The sequence below is a fragment of the Penicillium verhagenii genome (genome assembly GCF_028828195.1).
Source record: "Penicillium verhagenii strain IBT 33310 chromosome Unknown utg000006l_segment0_segment0, whole genome shotgun sequence".
Classification (NCBI taxonomy): Eukaryota; Fungi; Ascomycota; class Eurotiomycetes; order Eurotiales; family Aspergillaceae; genus Penicillium; species Penicillium verhagenii.
Genome location: NW_026643170.1, coordinates 3,161,757 through 3,178,582, shown reverse-complemented (window position 1 = coordinate 3,178,582; position 16,826 = coordinate 3,161,757). Strand labels below are relative to the sequence as shown.

General features: G+C 47.2%; 7 protein-coding genes across 7 annotated transcripts; 2 read left to right on the top strand and 5 right to left on the bottom strand.

Annotated features, from left to right (window-relative positions):
• Positions 1-2,349: 2,349 nt before the first annotated feature.
• On the bottom strand, positions 2,350-3,240 carry N7466_006567 (uncharacterized protein; the record flags this gene model as incomplete). The annotated part of the gene is made up of 1 exon (XM_057165964.1): positions 2,350-3,240. The coding sequence occupies one exon, from the start codon at positions 3,238-3,240 to the stop codon at positions 2,350-2,352; it is 891 nt and encodes a 296-aa protein (XP_057021563.1).
• A 528-nt stretch (positions 3,241-3,768) lies between these two features.
• Positions 3,769-4,151, bottom strand: N7466_006566 (uncharacterized protein; the record flags this gene model as incomplete). The annotated part of the gene is made up of 3 exons (XM_057165963.1): positions 3,769-3,869; positions 3,943-3,990; positions 4,064-4,151. 3 exons carry the CDS (start codon positions 4,149-4,151, stop codon positions 3,769-3,771), a joined length of 237 nt encoding a protein of 78 aa, XP_057021562.1.
• A 991-nt stretch (positions 4,152-5,142) lies between these two features.
• N7466_006565 (metallophosphatase domain-containing protein) lies at positions 5,143-6,273 on the bottom strand (the record flags this gene model as incomplete). Its single annotated transcript, XM_057165962.1, has 1 exon — positions 5,143-6,273. One exon carries the CDS (start codon positions 6,271-6,273, stop codon positions 5,143-5,145), a length of 1,131 nt encoding a protein of 376 aa, XP_057021561.1.
• An 834-nt stretch (positions 6,274-7,107) lies between these two features.
• On the top strand, positions 7,108-9,180 carry N7466_006564 (serine/threonine-protein kinase; the record flags this gene model as incomplete). The annotated part of the gene is made up of 5 exons (XM_057165961.1): positions 7,108-7,265; positions 7,430-8,250; positions 8,316-8,394; positions 8,457-8,694; positions 8,743-9,180. 5 exons carry the CDS (start codon positions 7,108-7,110, stop codon positions 9,178-9,180), a joined length of 1,734 nt encoding a protein of 577 aa, XP_057021560.1.
• Positions 9,181-10,337: 1,157 nt separating this feature from the next.
• On the bottom strand, positions 10,338-11,878 carry N7466_006563 (uncharacterized protein; the record flags this gene model as incomplete). The annotated part of the gene is made up of 2 exons (XM_057165960.1): positions 10,338-11,161; positions 11,224-11,878. 2 exons carry the CDS (start codon positions 11,876-11,878, stop codon positions 10,338-10,340), a joined length of 1,479 nt encoding a protein of 492 aa, XP_057021559.1.
• A 611-nt stretch (positions 11,879-12,489) lies between these two features.
• On the top strand, positions 12,490-14,822 carry N7466_006562 (Hsp70 family protein; the record flags this gene model as incomplete). The annotated part of the gene is made up of 12 exons (XM_057165959.1): positions 12,490-12,578; positions 12,633-12,703; positions 12,754-13,205; positions 13,267-13,311; positions 13,389-13,455; positions 13,507-13,741; positions 13,794-13,893; positions 13,966-14,063; positions 14,123-14,140; positions 14,196-14,376; positions 14,436-14,568; positions 14,623-14,822. 12 exons carry the CDS (start codon positions 12,490-12,492, stop codon positions 14,820-14,822), a joined length of 1,689 nt encoding a protein of 562 aa, XP_057021558.1.
• A 269-nt stretch (positions 14,823-15,091) lies between these two features.
• Positions 15,092-16,442, bottom strand: N7466_006561 (Major facilitator superfamily domain general substrate transporter; the record flags this gene model as incomplete). Its single annotated transcript, XM_057165958.1, has 2 exons — positions 15,092-15,245; positions 15,325-16,442. Coding segments are annotated over 2 exons (1,272 nt in total), but the record flags the coding sequence as incomplete, so codon positions are not given.
• Between the last annotated feature and the right edge of the window lie 384 nt (positions 16,443-16,826).

The following is a 16,826-nucleotide window of genomic DNA, read 5'->3' as shown; positions in this document are numbered from 1 at the left end:
GCTTATCCTCATGCCATTGGCCCAGCACAGCTTGATGGCCATCGAAATATGTCAGGAGCATGCCAGTACATCTGACACCGATCGAGCAGGTTTCCAAGTATGACACATTCTCGAGCACTGCTTGAGATCCGAAACGTTCCCACGGTGATCCTACTAGCTTGGAGAGCATGGGGTAATTGCGCGGACGAACTGAAAAGGCCCCAGACCTATTTTCTATGACTCTAGCTCGAAGATCGCAGAACACTCCGAAACTACTGATGCGGGGGTCGGGTTTACTCGGGGAGTCATCATAGTATATCCCAAGAATGACGCCATGGCGTTCATTCGCTATTTGGCGAGTACTGAACCGCTGCCCGGTCGGTAGTTCTGGGGCTAATAGATAAGAACGGCCTTTGCTGGTTTGTATCTAAGTATCAGAAAAGGTCGTAAGCATTAGAGTTTTGTTTCAGGGAAGTTTTAATATCGCTCAGGTAGAACATGGTAGGTGACTTACTCCCAAGTATGGGTCATCATCAGATTTTCCAGGTCTGTAAGACAGTACCCAAATTGCCGAGATATGCTCGTTGTGCCTCAGCCGGATATGAAGAACACAGCCTTCATTCTTACCTTGCCAAATCGAGTGGCTAAATTCCATGCCATCACCCGAGTATCGACGAAAATGTACTCCAAACCCAATCGTCCCCCCGGCAGGAGAACAAAAGATCGTCAGACCATATATCATGCAATCGTCTTCTTTAAACGGGACAGACCGCATGAAAACTTTTTTCTTCTTGAAATAATCTGCTCGGTCTATTGTTTCTCGATGTAAGTAAAAAGAAGATCCGGTTCTGGCGGACAGAAGAGATATCGGCCAGCGGGTTTCCCAAATAAACAAATCCCCAAACAATTTGGGTTGATTTGGTGGGAGGTCGATTGTATGGATCTTGAGACACTGAAAAACCGATAAGCCTTGAGTAATAATCTTGAGCCAAAAAGCTTTTTCTCTTACATCACCGTCAATTTTCAAAAATAGGCGTTCCGTATGATTGAGTGATGCAATATTCGAACACCTGGAGTACTCGGTGCTGTTGAATGGGGATCCAACATAGCTTTCCCTGCCATCCTCCATGAGGTATCGTATCCCCCTCAAACCAAAGAGGCCAATGACCGGAGATACAGCAACCACGCGTACTTTGATTTGAATTTTTTCATAATCGCGGCTATCATATCCGTGCAGAGCAGAATTCTGAACCCCAGATATGTACCTTTCCCCATGGAAATGGCGAAAGTACACCGTGACCGACCCATGCATGAGGAAGAACCCACTCCATGAGGTTACTGAGCGAACTCGCTGGATCAAGTCCATGGACGTCTGCAGCGAAAATAAACACTTGGCCACTGTCAGAGGCAGACGCTCCCAAATCAGAAAGATGATTTCTTCCGGGAGGGTTTTCCACAGTTGGAAGACCTTTGTGAGCTCGGTGGTTTGGTCATGGTATGCATGTGTGATTTGGCCTCCTTTCTGCACAGCTCTATCCAAGTTCTTGGTGAGATGCTCCAGCATCTCCGATGCAAAGAATCTATTCGAAAGCGCGAATATATTACCCTGGAAACCCGTTGGCACATCCAGTAAAGGTATCATGGCCATGCCAAAACAGAAAAGCAGCTCTGCATCAATCTGGCTTCCCAAAACAGTCCAACATACGCTATGTAGACAGGGAGTCACAGGATCCTCACCATCCTCATACAATACATACTTATTATTGTGACTGTTCGAGTTGAGCACAGCTGCACTTTGTCGTGACAGATCCCAGACAACTATGAAAGATATTTGTTAGTGAAGTGGATAAATGAAGGCGAAACGGCTCCAGGGGAACACACGGGCAATGACAGGTAACTTGGAATAAAATTGTTCGCCACAAAGTACGCAATGTGTTGATCGTCGGAACTTCCTAGGCACATTCCAAACATCCTTGGGTCGCTTATATTCAACAGGATCGCGAATGCCAAGGGAAAATTGCAACTCGGGAGTAAGCGTTGACTGATCCATGGAGGATAGCAGCTATGAATTTCCGCAAGCTCTGAAATATCACCAGGACTGCAGATGGATCGCGACAACGAGAAGAGGTTGCTCGAATTCAGCCCGGAAGAAAACAGATGAATCAGATCTCCCCTCCAAGGCTACAACCAATCACGACGTGCCGTAGCCCCAACAAGCGCTCGAGTGACTTATGTACGTAGCTTGCAGCTTGCAGGCCAAATTTAGCTTAGCATACTTAATAGTAGCCTTGGAACTACTGGGGAAGCAATCGATCGTTTCTAGGTCCCGCGGGGTAATCTTGGAAGCTACTATGTAAACATGTGGAGTATTTACTCCGATACTTCTGGTACTTTAGGAATGCTAAATCCGCCCTCTTTCAAAAACTTCAACCCTCTCTCATCCAAATCTGGATACCGACGCAATGACCAGAGGTCCATGAAAAAACCACGCATATCCTCATGCTCGGGCATGTACTTGCGCAAAGTATTCTTCCACTCTCTATCCTCATCGCCAAGACAAATACCAGCCGCAGCAAACTCCCACCAAACAGGAAAAAACCCCGAGTTTTCCCAATCAATAATACCCGTCAAATTCCCATTATCAACCATGATATTGACAGTCGTGAGATCGGAGTGCGTGAATGTATAAGGCGCAGCAGTGGGCATGCGCTCGCGTAGTTTCAACCGAATCTCCTCCGGCACATGGGTCAAAGATAGAGCTAACTGATCCCATAGCTCATCGTCTGATGACAACGGTCCATATCCAACGCCGTGGTCACCTCCAAACAGAAAATTACAGAATAGTGGCTCTCCACCCACTGATTCCATACGAGTGGATTGGAGCCCCCGAAGCTGACCGAGGTAGTCGGCAGTCTGTTTCGCGATGCGTTCTTTCTCCTCGTCGGACAACGTGGGCCAAGCTTCGTCTAGGTTTTTTCCCGGAATTCGTCTCGTGATAGAGAATGATAGCCCATCTTCTTCCCAGGTTTCTACCAGCTCAGGTATAGGAATCGAGGTTTTCTCGGACAGGAATCGGATATTGGGGGCTTCGAAGTTGGGCGGCGCGGCGGATCGTTCTCTGAGGATGAGCTTCGAGCCTAGAGACCAGCCTCCCCGGGTACTGGCGCTGTAGAATATTTTGACGTGGCTGTCGTAGGAACATTGTGTTTGGCGCTTTGGAGTCCAGCTACATGCTGAGCAGGGAGTAGTTTCGGTTTCCATTTCAAGTGTTGTAGGACGGTGTTGCCAAGAGTGTACCGTCAAAACCTGGGGTAACTGATAGTTTTGTACTCCGTCGAGTAGATAATCGTACAGTAACGAGCCCCGCTCCATGTGCGGCTCAAAAGAGCGGTCAGATCGTTGATGTCACACGCGAATGTTCATTGAGACTTATCACAAAGTAAATGTTGGGGTTGAGGCTGCATCTTGCATTAGTCCCGTTTGCTTTGTTGGTTTCACTAGAACTTTTCCTTGAGGTAACCTTGTTGTTTATTCTCACCCCAGTAACAAGGCATCCTGACCGATAGGGATGATTTGTATGCAAGGACTACATACTAGTTAACATGATTCAAAGCTTACAGATTAAAAGTTCTCATTTAATCAGCATCAAAAAAAAAACATCCATTTATCTATATAGCCAAGGATAGGACCAGCCTATGCATTGACTCTAAATCTAGTCCAGATTCAAATCCGAATCCAAAAAATACATAAGCAGTCACAGTTTCCGCTTATAAAAAAGATCGCATTCCCTTAGTAGTTAGGGATGCAGACACCGGCGTTCCATTCAGTGGCGCCGACACACTGCCAGCTGTCGCAGCAGGCGTTCTCAGAGTTGCAGGCAACTTCGTAGTCTAGATTGTTTGAATGGCATGTTAGCACAATGAAAATGGAACCCGAAAGCTTAGAATTCTGATAAAATCTCACTGGCGACGCAAGAGCGCTTCTCGAAGTCGGAAGCGGAGGAGGCAGAGTCTAGATTGTTTGAATGGCATATTAGCATATGAAAATGGAACCCCGACAGCCTAGAATTCTGGTCAAAGCTCACCGGAGACGCAAGAGCGCTTCTCAAAGTCGGAGGAGGAGGCAGAGGCAACGGCGGCCAAGGTAGCAATGATGACGGTGATAAACTGCATTTTGAAGGTTGAGGTGGTTGATCGGGAGATCGGTTGGTTTATTGGATGGATTGGATTATTGAATGAATTGATGGCTTCCAATTGTCGAGGTGATCTCGAGCTATTTATCCTTCAAATGTTGGGAGGCAAGTTGTTTCTACCCGCGATGATAACCATACACATTTGACTCCATTTCTGCATCTAGTACTTAGCAAGCCCGAGATGCTTCATGAAACTCGATTGCGTTGCCACTCTTTTGATAATTTGCCACTACATGTATGATTGTACAGATTATTGACACATTTAATGATTCTGTTAACCTACTACTGCAGTAAGCGGTAATCTTATTCTTCATTTCCTATCTGGGACATGCTGTGAAATAGCCCCCATGTCCACGAGGTGGGGATGTGACTATGGAAGAACGACAGGATTTCTCTCGAGGTGACAATGGGGCCAATTGCCACGTTTGGCATTCGCTTTTGTCTGGAAATGGGCGTCTGGTTAGGATCGTTTCCATCTTACTAAAAAGGGGATTAATAGTATAACTTCAGCCTGAGGCAATTCGGAAGATCGTATGCAGTGTACGGATCTATCCGCAGCTTACCTTTGAACGCAAATCATTGCCAGGTACAATAAAAAATGTGACCATATGCTTGAGGTTACTTTGATCGAGAAAAAAAAATGTTCGAATTGAAGGCGGACTTTCCAATTGAATTAGCAAGGGAAACAATTTGCGAGCCTTTCGGCTTCAGAGTTCGCCTTCATACAGAAATAAGACACCATTAGAAAATATGAGTGAGTGGAAAGATTATGTTGTGGCAGTAATTTTACATTAGTTGAAGCACGGATTCCGCGTTCTCCATATTGTATGTACAATCTTCGAGAAATCGAAAAAATTTAGTAGGAGAGAAGAGTAATCACCCCACTCAAGAAAAGAAAGCAGGTGTTAACCTGCCATGCTCGCTCATAACATCAAGAAGAAAATAAGAACACAAACCCCAAAGGGTATAAATCAGAGAGTGATAACCTGCGGCGGATTCCTTAACCGCCCTGAATCCTTGTACATACACGCCGCATTAACAAACCATCCACCCCCATTGGTCTCCCCACCCCAGACACGCGCCCAAACAACACCGAGAACTCCGTAAAACACGACTCTGGCCACGTCAACCCAACTCGCGGGGTCGAAGAGATCCCGCAAGAATCCCATTAGGGCGAACAGGCGACTAAACTTTGCACGGGGGCGACGCGAAGCACAGAGCCGCTCCCACGCGCGTTGCGCCTCGTCCCAGAAAATCGGTTCTCTCCCCGCGGCGAAATGAACGTGTCCAAAGACATGCAATAGTGGTCGGACACGCCAGCTTTCAGCCAGAAGGTTGGGGCAGCCTATTGAGTAGATTGGGGACATATCGAGATGCGCTTGAGGCGGGGTGTGAGTGACTAGGATATCGGTGTCTGAAGGCACGGTGCGCGACCAGGCATCGTGGTGAGGAGGATAGGTAAAAGCGTGTTCCGGACCGAGAGGTACAATAGCAGGGATTTGCGGGGCACCGTAGATAGTCAAGTTGCGCGGTCGCGAGTTAGTTAGCGCAGTTGTAGAGGAAGATGTGGAGTCGGTATCGGAGACAGATGGGGGAGTGAACTCGAGAGTTACGGCCGAATGTTGGAGGTAGTGAATGTCACCCCAGTCGATGCGCGAGGATACGCCAGTGATTTCGTCTAAAGAACGGATAGAAGCTGTGGATTCTGAGACGGTGGCGAATCCACTGGCTGTAGGTTCGTCGCGATCCTCTTCGAGGCGCGATCGCGTATCGAAGTAGCTGTCATGATTGCCGCCGATCACGACCTTATGCGGGTGTGGGAGGCTGCGAAGCCAGTTCACGGCGGCTTGAATTTCACGGACGGAGCCATCCTGTGCAAGGTCACCAGCATGGATTAGGAGGTCTCCATCTGGGACGTCAGGGCATTCGAGGGTGTGGGTGTCTGAAATACAGACGACGCGGATAGGATGCGCATTTGGGGGCGGGAGCCGAGGTGGTCCACGGAGGCGCAGGAGGACCTGGTGCAGGGGATAAAGGAGTGCGACCAAGGGGGAGGAAATAAAATAGTCCGGAATAGAAGGGCGAATGAATGGATTTGCCATGGTCAAATCCCCAATATTTGAAGTGATTACTACTTGTTTACTTGAGAAGCTGATGAACGTACCAGTTGTAGTAGTTCAAGGTTGCCTTATGTAAGTGCGTAGTCATCAAGCGGGGAATCGGTGACATCAGGATGTGGTCGAGACCATCACCAGATCAGATTATTAGATTAAGAATGAGATGCACATGTGCGTTTGGATGTATTGATTTGTATGCAATATGCATTAAAAAGTACGTAGTATTTAACTTGATACTTCTTCTTTGCAGAATATACGGAGACTTCAAATGTCACTGGTTGTATACTAAAAAACACATCCAGAATAATATATACAGCCCAAGATCAGCCCAGCCACTTCCACCTCCTACCAATCCTCATCTGTGATGACCCAGCGCGCATATTTTCTACTTGTTTCATTCTGCTTTGATACTTCCATCCCTTTATAATCATCTGATGATAACCAAGTCCCTATCCATTTGATTTCATGTTCCTGGTCAATGCGACATCTTTTGCCACATCCGTCTAATACGCTGCAAGCGGAATTCGCCCACTGTTCACGTTAAACTGATTCAGGTCACTGAAAGTGTCGTTCGGGCTTAAACTCTAAACTTACAATTCCCAACACTTGAACTGTTTCAAAATCTTTCCTCTGGAGACTTATTCTTAAGCTTGTTGATACATCACTTTCTGAACTTGTTGTCGAGTTCACTTTATTCTGCGGTGAAGCACCCACGCACCGCCCTCTCCATTTTCAGTTTTCCCGCGACCAACCAACTCGCATCCCGGTGCCCCGCCTCTTCAGCTCCGAACCACACCAACCTCGTCGAATCTCCACATCATGGACGGTGTTGATCTCACAAAAGCTGTATTAAACAAGGGCAAACAAATGGCTTCTGTCGCAACCGCTGCTGCCAATGGCAATGGCGGCAAGAAGAGGAGAAAGGGGACTGATCTCAAGCCTATTGTCACTAATGATGCAAACCCAGCCGCTGATGCGTATGTTTTGTGATTTTGCATTTTTATTGCCCCCCCCCTCCCCCCCCTTCTCTGCCCAACTTCTTTACGGCAGAAATATATCTGCTCATCGCCTTTTCGTCGGATGTCAAGAAATGCCCGCCCCAGATGCACCGGATCGCTAACTCGTTTTCTCTATTCCATAGCAGTGGCGCAGCGCCATCAAACTCCAAACCCGCCACCACTACAGCGTCGCGCTCACCATCCACCTCATCCGTAGATGAAGTTGAAACCACCGCCGAAGAAGAAGATTCCGAGGACTACTGCAAGGGTGGCTATCATCCCGTACAAGCAGGAGAGACATACAACAATGGCCGTTATGTTGTGGTACGCAAATTGGGTTGGGGTCATTTCTCAACGGTGTGGCTGTCAAGAGATACCACTACTGGAAAGCACGTGGCGCTAAAGGTCGTGCGCTCCGCCGCTCATTACACCGAAACCGCAATCGATGAAATCAAACTGCTTAATCGGATTGTTGAAGCGAAACCTTCCCACCCCGGCCGCAAGCATGTTGTCAGTCTGTTGGACTCATTCGAACACAAGGGACCCAACGGTGTTCACGTATGTATGGTTTTTGAGGTGTTGGGTGAGAACTTGCTGGGTCTCATCAAGCGTTGGAACCATCGTGGTATTCCCATGCCACTAGTGAAACAAATCACCAAGCAAGTGCTCCTGGGTTTGGATTACCTCCACCGGGAGTGTGGCATCATTCACACCGATTTGAAGCCAGAGAACGTGTTGATTGAGATCGGTGATGTGGAGAAGATCGTGGAGGCGCATGTGGCGCAAGAAGAAGCCAAGAAGGAGAATAAAGAAGACAACCGCAACGGGCGCCGGCGCCGTCGCACTTTGATCACAGGCAGTCAGCCGTTGCCGAGTCCGTTAAACACAAGCTTCAGCAGCTTTGATTTCAAGCACAGTTCCTCCAACTCACACAGTAGCCTCAGCCAGATGGTGAATGACCCGAGTGAGTTCCACATTACGCCCCCAAAATTTCCCCTCAACGGTTCTTTTGTATACTGACTTCAATAGCACCGGACATCCCATCGATGAAGGAAGCGCTCGGTGTCAAGGACGAGGATGATAAGCAGAAGCAACGAGAGAAGACAGCGTATGTCCATATCCCATATATCAGAACACTCCACCCGAACTTAGTACTAATCTTTCATCTAGTGATCTCCTGGAGAGAGAGGTGTCGGGTATCTCGCTGGATAAAGGCTCATCAACCAAAACGCTTGAGGAAGAGATCGATGCCAGCATCATCTCGGTCAAAATTGCCGATCTAGGCAACGCGTGCTGGGTGGGCCACCACTTTACCAACGACATCCAGACACGGCAATACCGCTCCCCCGAGGTGATTTTGGGTGGAAAATGGGGCGCTAGTACTGACGTGTGGAGTATGGCATGCATGGTGAGTGCTTATCCTCCGTAATCTTTTGAGCGCCGCTGATTTCCGCAGACATTTGAACTTATCACCGGTGACTACCTATTCGACCCACAATCTGGAACCAAGTACGGCAAAGACGACGATCACATCGCTCAGATTATCGAATTACTTGGCCAATTCCCCAAGCCCATGTGCCTAAGCGGCAAATGGTCCCAAGATATCTTCAATCGCAAGGGTGAGCTGCGAAATATCCATCGCCTCCGTCATTGGGCCCTCCCCGACGTCCTCCGCGAAAAATACCACTACACAGTCGAGGATAGCATGCGAACAAGCGAGTTCCTATTACCGATGCTGGATCTCTTACCCGATAAGCGTGCCAATGCCGGTGGTATGGCTTCACATGATTGGCTGCAGGATACGGCCGGTATGAGCGGGATTGATCTGGGAATTGCACCGGGGACTCGAGGCGAGGGAATTGACGGTTGGTCAGCGGAAGTTAAGAGGCGATAAAGTCAATAAGAATTTTCCCACCACCACTCGCAGGGACCGGACTATTGGCCTTTTCTACAAGCGTTCTTTCTTGTGTTACTTTTTTTCTCATTTCGTGAATGCTCCGGCACCCTCGACGGGATGGTTCAAATATGGCGGTTTGACTATGTATCCTCCCGACAGCGATTGATGTGTGCGCGTGTGTGAGTGCGTGGGTTGTGATCTATCTTTTCTTTCCTTTTCTCCAATTATTGGATTGGCAGTGGTTGGTTTTCTGCTTTTATTCTCTCTTTCCAAATTTTTTATTGGTTTTTGGTAGTTTGGTGGATGGGGAGGATTGATTGTTTTTTTTTCTCTTGTTTGGACTGGCATGCCCTTCTCATACTCTCTCTCCCTTGACCTCCATATTCCCTACGACTCTACACTCATCCAACCTCATAGATTTTGGTTCCTTGTTTTTTTTTTTTCTCATCCTATGTCCCCATACAATGGTGCAGAACTGATCTGGACTGGTCTCTGTGCGAGCAGATCACGGTGATGGGCCGCATTTTCTATATTCGGCCTTGAGATTCACGAGTCACCCGCTGCAGCAGAGATACGCTTCACAGCCTGATCCAATGAACTGGATGAATGGATCCGACATGAATTGACCTCACCTGGCGATAATTGATTAGTACTTGTACTGTTCTACTTTACTCGATATCTTTACTTTAGATTAAATGATTCATGAAGATGGTGTCTTTGTTCCAAGGTTGCAAGTATGGCTTGGCTCGTTTATCTTCATCGTTGCTAGCGTGAAAAATGTAGCTGTGAGGCACGTACGCCTGTATGCCGCAACATTTGAAGAGTCAAAAGCTGGACAGAATCCCAAGGATGCCAAGCTTGCTTCTCGACTATAGAAAGGCTCTACCACATTATTGAACCTTGGACAACAACGGCCAGAACTCATTCTCAAAATAATAATGGTATTCGTGACAAATGGCCGAACTGTGGGTATTTGATACATACATCCGAGGCTCTCTGCTATTCCGAGTCATATCTATGCAACGGATAAAGTTGATTAAGTTGATAAGACAAGGTAGACGCAAATCCACCAGACGTCTCCCAAATCACCAGCAAGATTGGCGAGAAGAGCAAGGCATACGACAACACTCCCCCCACAAAACGATAAAAGCAATTCAAAACTCCGGCTCATCCTCATCCTCATCCTCGTCGTTGCTATTGAATTCAAACTCATCCCCACCCTCTTTGATATCATCGAATTCCATCTCATCCACGCCCTCGTTGTGGCCATCGAATTCCGACTCATCCTCATCCCCGTCCTCTTTGATATCATCGAATTCCATCTCCTCCCCGCCCTCGTTGTGGACATCGAATTCCGACTCACCCTCACCCTCGTGGCTGCTATTGAATTCAAACTCATCACCGCCCTCTTTGTGGGCATCGAATTCCGACTCATCCTCATCCTCGTGGCTGCTCTTGAATTCAAACCCACCCCCGCCCTCTTTGATATCATCGAATTCCACCTCATCCCCGCCCTCGTTGTGGCCATCGTATCCCAATCCATCCCCGTCCTCTTTGCTGCCATCGAATTCCGGGGGAGCACGAACCAGCACAGTGGCCTGCCGGATCAATACATGACCCCCCTCCGATGGGACCTTGAACAAGGCCGGTGCAAGACAGCTCCCTACGAGTGCATCCCTGGAGCGTTCTCCAGTAAAAGAAGCCATTCGCACTTCACAGAACGGGGTACCCGCTGGAAACCACTCAAAGTAGAAGCGATCAGCCTGGCATTCCAGCTTGGCTTTCAGATCCGCAAACTTCATCATCAGTATTTCCAGCTGTGAGATTCGTTTCGCAGCTTCCGTAGGAGAATACTGAGCGTGTTTTTCATTCGCAATCGCAGCATACTGCTTGCAGTTTGCTTCCAGATTTTCGCGAAAGAGCGACGAGATTGCTGTACTGGTTGCAGAGCGCCACTGGTGTGAAACATGCGCAGGACCTTTCAATGTTAGTTTTAGCAGTTAGAAGAGGGACTAAGACTGGGGAAGACATAATACTAACAAATTTCTCGTATCCGCTCGTCGACCACACCAATGTTTTGGCTGAACCACGAATCTTCGATGGCGACCAGAGTGCGACACAGAAGGTTGTTAAAGATATCATGTGAGACAACGCCATGGATCTCCAACCAAGTATCGAAGCAACTCCTTGGTTGTATCATGTTGTTGTGGAAATCGACGTCCCTGGCCTTGCGACCCGGAATAAGGTTAGGGAAATTGCTGTTCACCCATCTCTCCAGGCCCTGGTAAAGCTTACCCAAGGCCTGTCTTATCTCATCATCGTCTAAACAGGGAATCCACTTTTGAAGTTCGAGTTGCTTGATAGCAAGTGATGTGTTCGCCTGCGATGCAGTATCGAGTGCGACACGAGATTCATCAAGCATTTCCGCTTGACGGCGATATTTCTCTTCGGTAAAAAGCTGGGCCTTCCTGGAGTTTTTCAATTCCTCCGTCTGTGCATCATAGCTTCTCCGAAGACTCATTTCACGACCTTCCTGGAAATTCAACTTCCGAAGGAGAGTCTCGTTCTGCTGCTGCAGGCATAAATACTCCTGTTGGCGGCGTTTGCAATACTCTTGCAAGGTTTCCCACTTCTTCTTCCATGACTCGTTTTCTTTCTGATTTTCGTGAATAGACTGGCACCTCCTTTGTGTCATTTGTGGCCTTTGTGACCTTGTATCGAGTGTTTGGTGTTCTTTTTGGGGAACCTGGTGTTCTCCAATGAGGGTGGTATTGTCGTGGGGTTTGTGCTCGAAACAATCATCTAATACTGTTAGAAATACAACGTTTCAAACGGCACTGGGAGCTTCATACTAGACTGAGAATGGGTTGGCGGATTTTATTGAACAAAGAGATCTTCGCTATCTGGACTACTAAACCCTAAGGATCGGGTAATCTTTTTGAAAGCCATAACGAATGAGGATGGTGCGGAGTCAGAGATGTTAGCAGTATTGATTCAGGTCTAGTAAAGAGAAAGTAAGAGAAGCACAGTGAAAGTAAGAGAGGAAAAGTAAGAAAAAGAAAGGTCCAGAAAAATATTGTGACAAACACTGGCAGTTGCCGCTACGATAGTATGCATGTGGCCATCACTCATGACGAGCTCGTTTCAATTATTTGTTTCATTCTTCCTCTTACACTTTTCTGAATCTCTACATCGATTCTGGCATCTATTACCGACTCCAAGATTTCGAGCTTTACACTTGTGAATCAAGAAAGTCACCTATCGCAACAGCTCCACGTGCGTGGTATACTGTACAAGACTCACACCATGTTAAACCGATCACCAAACCCTATCATGGAGCCCAATAAACGTGCCAAACTGGTTATTGGAATGGACTTCGGAACTACATTTAGCGGGTATATTCAAAACTGTGTCCTGTTTGACGGATGTTCAGCTGATGATTAGTACAGTATTGCCTGGGCATTGGAAGGGCTAGAGACCCAACCCACGGTTATCCAGGAGTGGCCTGGAAAAGGCAACAGTAAGTGACTGGTGAATTTCATGCTATAGCTGATCTAACCTTTGAGACAGGTACATCGCAGAAGACTCCTACCGTCATATCGTACCAGGACGGCGAAGTCAGATGGGGTTACCAAGTCAATGAATACAAACCGGCTGTGAGGGGAGTGAAGCTTTTACTCGACAAAGGCCGCCAAATGACGACCTATGGACCTGCCCTTGAAAGCGAAGTTATAATTCAAGACCTCAAAAAGGAGCCCGTTGATATTGCAGGCGACTACATGATGATGATGGTCTCCCACGTCAAGCGCGTCCTTGATCGCCGAGGAATAGGAAGTCTGATGAACACTTTGAATGTCAAGTACGTCCTGACAATTCCGGGAGTATGCTCCGACAAGGCAAAGGACCTAACGATGCAAGCTGCGTGCCTTGCCGGTATTCCTCAATCTGATCTGTCTTTACTTTCCGAGCCCGAAGCTGCAGCAGTTTATGCCATCAAAACTATCCAGCCAAACGCTATGGCGGTAAGTCTTAACTACATAGGTACACCGTTGTGCACATACCTGGGTAGCTAATATATCTTAGAAAGATGATTGTTTTATTGTCTGCGATGCAGGTGGTGGGACAGTGGTTTGTACCCCTTCCGTGTCGACTGATGAAAGCCCCGCCAATTCGATATCTGTCTCATTCTTTCTTTTTCATTTCAGGATCTTATCACATACAAAATTACGCAGATGAATCCATTGCGAATGGAAGAGGTAGTGGAAGGAACAGGTAAAAGTTAATTTTGAGCATCTTGCGATATGATACTTACTTCTATGCCAGGCGAAATATGCGGATCGGTGATGCTGGATGAGCTGTTTGAGCAGTATGTCAAGCGTACAATTGGAGAGACTGAGTACAATGGACTGAACGAAAGTTCAAAACGCATTGCCATGCAGAAATGGCAGAATGACATCAAGCCTCTTTACTCAGGGCCAGTTGACGACGACGGATTCACTTATACAGGCGACGCTATCCCTATTCCCGGGATAAAAGACGGAATACTTCACATGGAAAGGTTAGCTTTGATTATTGACGACGTTAGAAGACCCAGGCTAATTCATGCAAAGTGAGGACGTCCAAAAGATCTTCGACCCTGTGGTAGCAAAGATCGAGGCCCTTATCCGCGCACAGAACGTGAGCGTTCAAAACGCTGGGCTTAGTGCAAAGGTAAGATTCCATACGTGGTTAAATTTGAGTTGGTTCTTTTTAATGTTATGTCACTAATGATTTCTCTTCAAGGCCATAGTCCTGGTTGGGGGCCTCGGTGCTTCTGCATATCTTTACAACAGGCTAAAAAGTTACTTCAAAGAAATGGAAATCATGCAACCACTTAATGCGTAAGATTCTAACTTGATTGAGCTTACACAAATGCTGACAGACACCGTTTCATGTTTAGTTGGTCGGCTGTCGTTCGGTAAGTTCGAATCCATTCAATCTTTATGAAATGACGGGAGAATTGACCGATCAAGCGGTGCTGTTTACCGAGGAATCCAAGGAAACCAAGTGGAAAATCGGAAGGCTCGAAGTCACTATGGCATTGAAATTTCCGCCATCTTCGACCCCACAAAACATAGACGAGAGGATCGTTACTGGTGTGATTTTTATGAGAAATGGCTAGCACGCTACCAAATGCAATGGTACATTCACAAAGTAAGTGCTGACTGTTCTTGAGGCATCTTTTTGAGCCTTTTTAACTTGAAATTTGGCAGGGCGACGCGATTTCAGAGGATAGGCCAATTACATTTCCGTTTTGGAGACGTGTCCCCACGAATTCCTCCTTGACTTTCCAGGATGACCTGAAGTTCTGTTTGATACAGGATGCCCCACCCATAGTCACCTCAGGTAAGTCCAGATGAAGTTCAATCAGTCAGTAATTCTAACTGACCACCTGAAAAGATGTCGCCGTTCTCTGCACCTTGACATCGGATCTGAGTAGGATACCGAAAGAACTTTTCGAGAAACTCACGAATTCCAGAGGAGTGGAATATTACGTGATTAAATTTGAGTTGGTTCTTACACCATTCTCTGCGTCAATGCTGTTCGAATTGCAGTTTAATGGAGAGAGGTATGGATCGGTGCAAGCAGAGTACGTCTAGGCGGTATCTTGGATCCGGTTCTTGATAGAGTCACCTTCTTGCTAGGGGAAAAATTGATGGGCTTAGAATATTGTTAGCTTATTGCACTTGTTCGCTAAATTGGGCAGGGGGTTATTTTTCATTGCATTCTTGCTGGATATTGCTTTGTGATCTGGATCTACTATTCAGGTGGCAATCAACACAATTTGATACTTTCCAAGACTGCACTGCTTGCATTTAATACCTCCCAACATTTCCAGGCTGAATCTTGGAAGTGATGAAACAACGCTCTATTTTAGACTTCTACCTTTCTGTAAATACTTCACTATAACAAAGCAGCTTAACCCAGCTGCATATGCGCAGCCAGCGAACACGACTAACCCCCAGTACTCACCACCGCACCGGTTCAAGATTTCTCCTGCGATTGGGACACCTGTCAAAGCCCTACATCAGGAAACATTAGCAAGTCAAGACAAGCAAGGAAATGATTTGGATCTATTGATGGATTGCCGCATATACATACCCGAAACTGACAATTGTGTAGACGGTCGTATAGTATCTTCCGTAATTCTGGACAGGACAAAGCTCACCCACACAAACTGGAACAAGACTGATATTACTCCCGCTGGCGAATCCAAATACCACAGAGAAGATAATGACAGCAACAAGGTTTCCATCAGCAGGCAACCAGATTCCCAGAACAGATATCAAGCATAGGATGTTTGTCAAGATCAATGTATTGAATCTGCCAATGCGATCTGCTAGAATACCAGGTAACCAGCGACCAGGGAACGAGCCCGCATTCAGGAAGACAACCATCAAGTATGAGAGCCGTGGTGAAATCCCCATGGCAAGAGAATAGGAAGCGATATACTCAAGTGGAATGAAGAATCCCCATTCGATAAAGAATACCCCCATGGTCGTTAAGGCGAGGACAGGGTCCTTAAGAATTGAAAAGTCTGGAAGGAAAACCTTGAGTGATGGAGGTGCCGTTGCCTTGGGAGGAAGGTTCGCTCGAACAAGAAGACAGCCAGGGATCAACAGGATCAGCGTGATCAAGGCGATGATCCGGGTGGACCATGCAAACCCAATGCGGGGAGCAAGATTTTCAAGGACAAGCGGAAAGATGACACCGCCAATACTTCCACCGGACAAGGCAAGACCGGTTGCAGCGCCACGACGTCGACAGAAGAAATGGCCAATACTAGCGACGGGGACAATGAAGATGAAGGACGTCCCCATGCCGCCAAGAATCCCGATCACTACCAGAAAATGCCAGTATTCATGACAGAAGCCCATGAGGATAAAGGCCAAGATAAGCAAAGCTGAGCCAAACCACATCAGCAATCGTGGTCCCTTGATATCGAATATGGGCCCAATCTGGATTCCGCAGAAAAAGACGAGGAAATTGTAGATGCCAAATATCCAGCCAATCTGCCCCTCGCCGAGATGAGCCAGTTGATGTGTTGAGATCCAGGCCTGGTAAATACCTATGCTATTCATCAGGCCAAGTCCGCCCATGATGGCGCTGAAGCTACCTGCGACGACCAGGTTGGCGCGTAGGCCACCTTCTGGATAGATGTCCGCCTCGGTCTTTGGTTCGTGGTGCATTTTGGTTTCGATAATGGAATTTTTGTGAATGCTTAGTGAACAGGTAACACCAAAAGTATTTCGAATTGGAAGATGTCAACACCCTATATACATTAGGAAAACATGAAAATTTTCATTGATTATTGCCATCCTGAGCCCAACGTCTTGTTCGCCATCGCATGCATATGGATGTCGGCCGTGGGTCCAGATAGTAAATTGGCCGGTGACCGAGGCGACAGCTATTAAATGCAGACAGAGTAGTAAAATCTCCGGTTCAACCACTTGGGCAGTGTTGTATATAGTGCAGAACTCGCCGCTTGGATGCCGCCGGCCGCTCCGCCACGCTCGGCCAAGTCATGTGAACTCGGCCCGATCGCCGAGCAATGCATGCCAGCCAAAAACGAAATATCATTGATTGAGAAGCCGAATATTCAG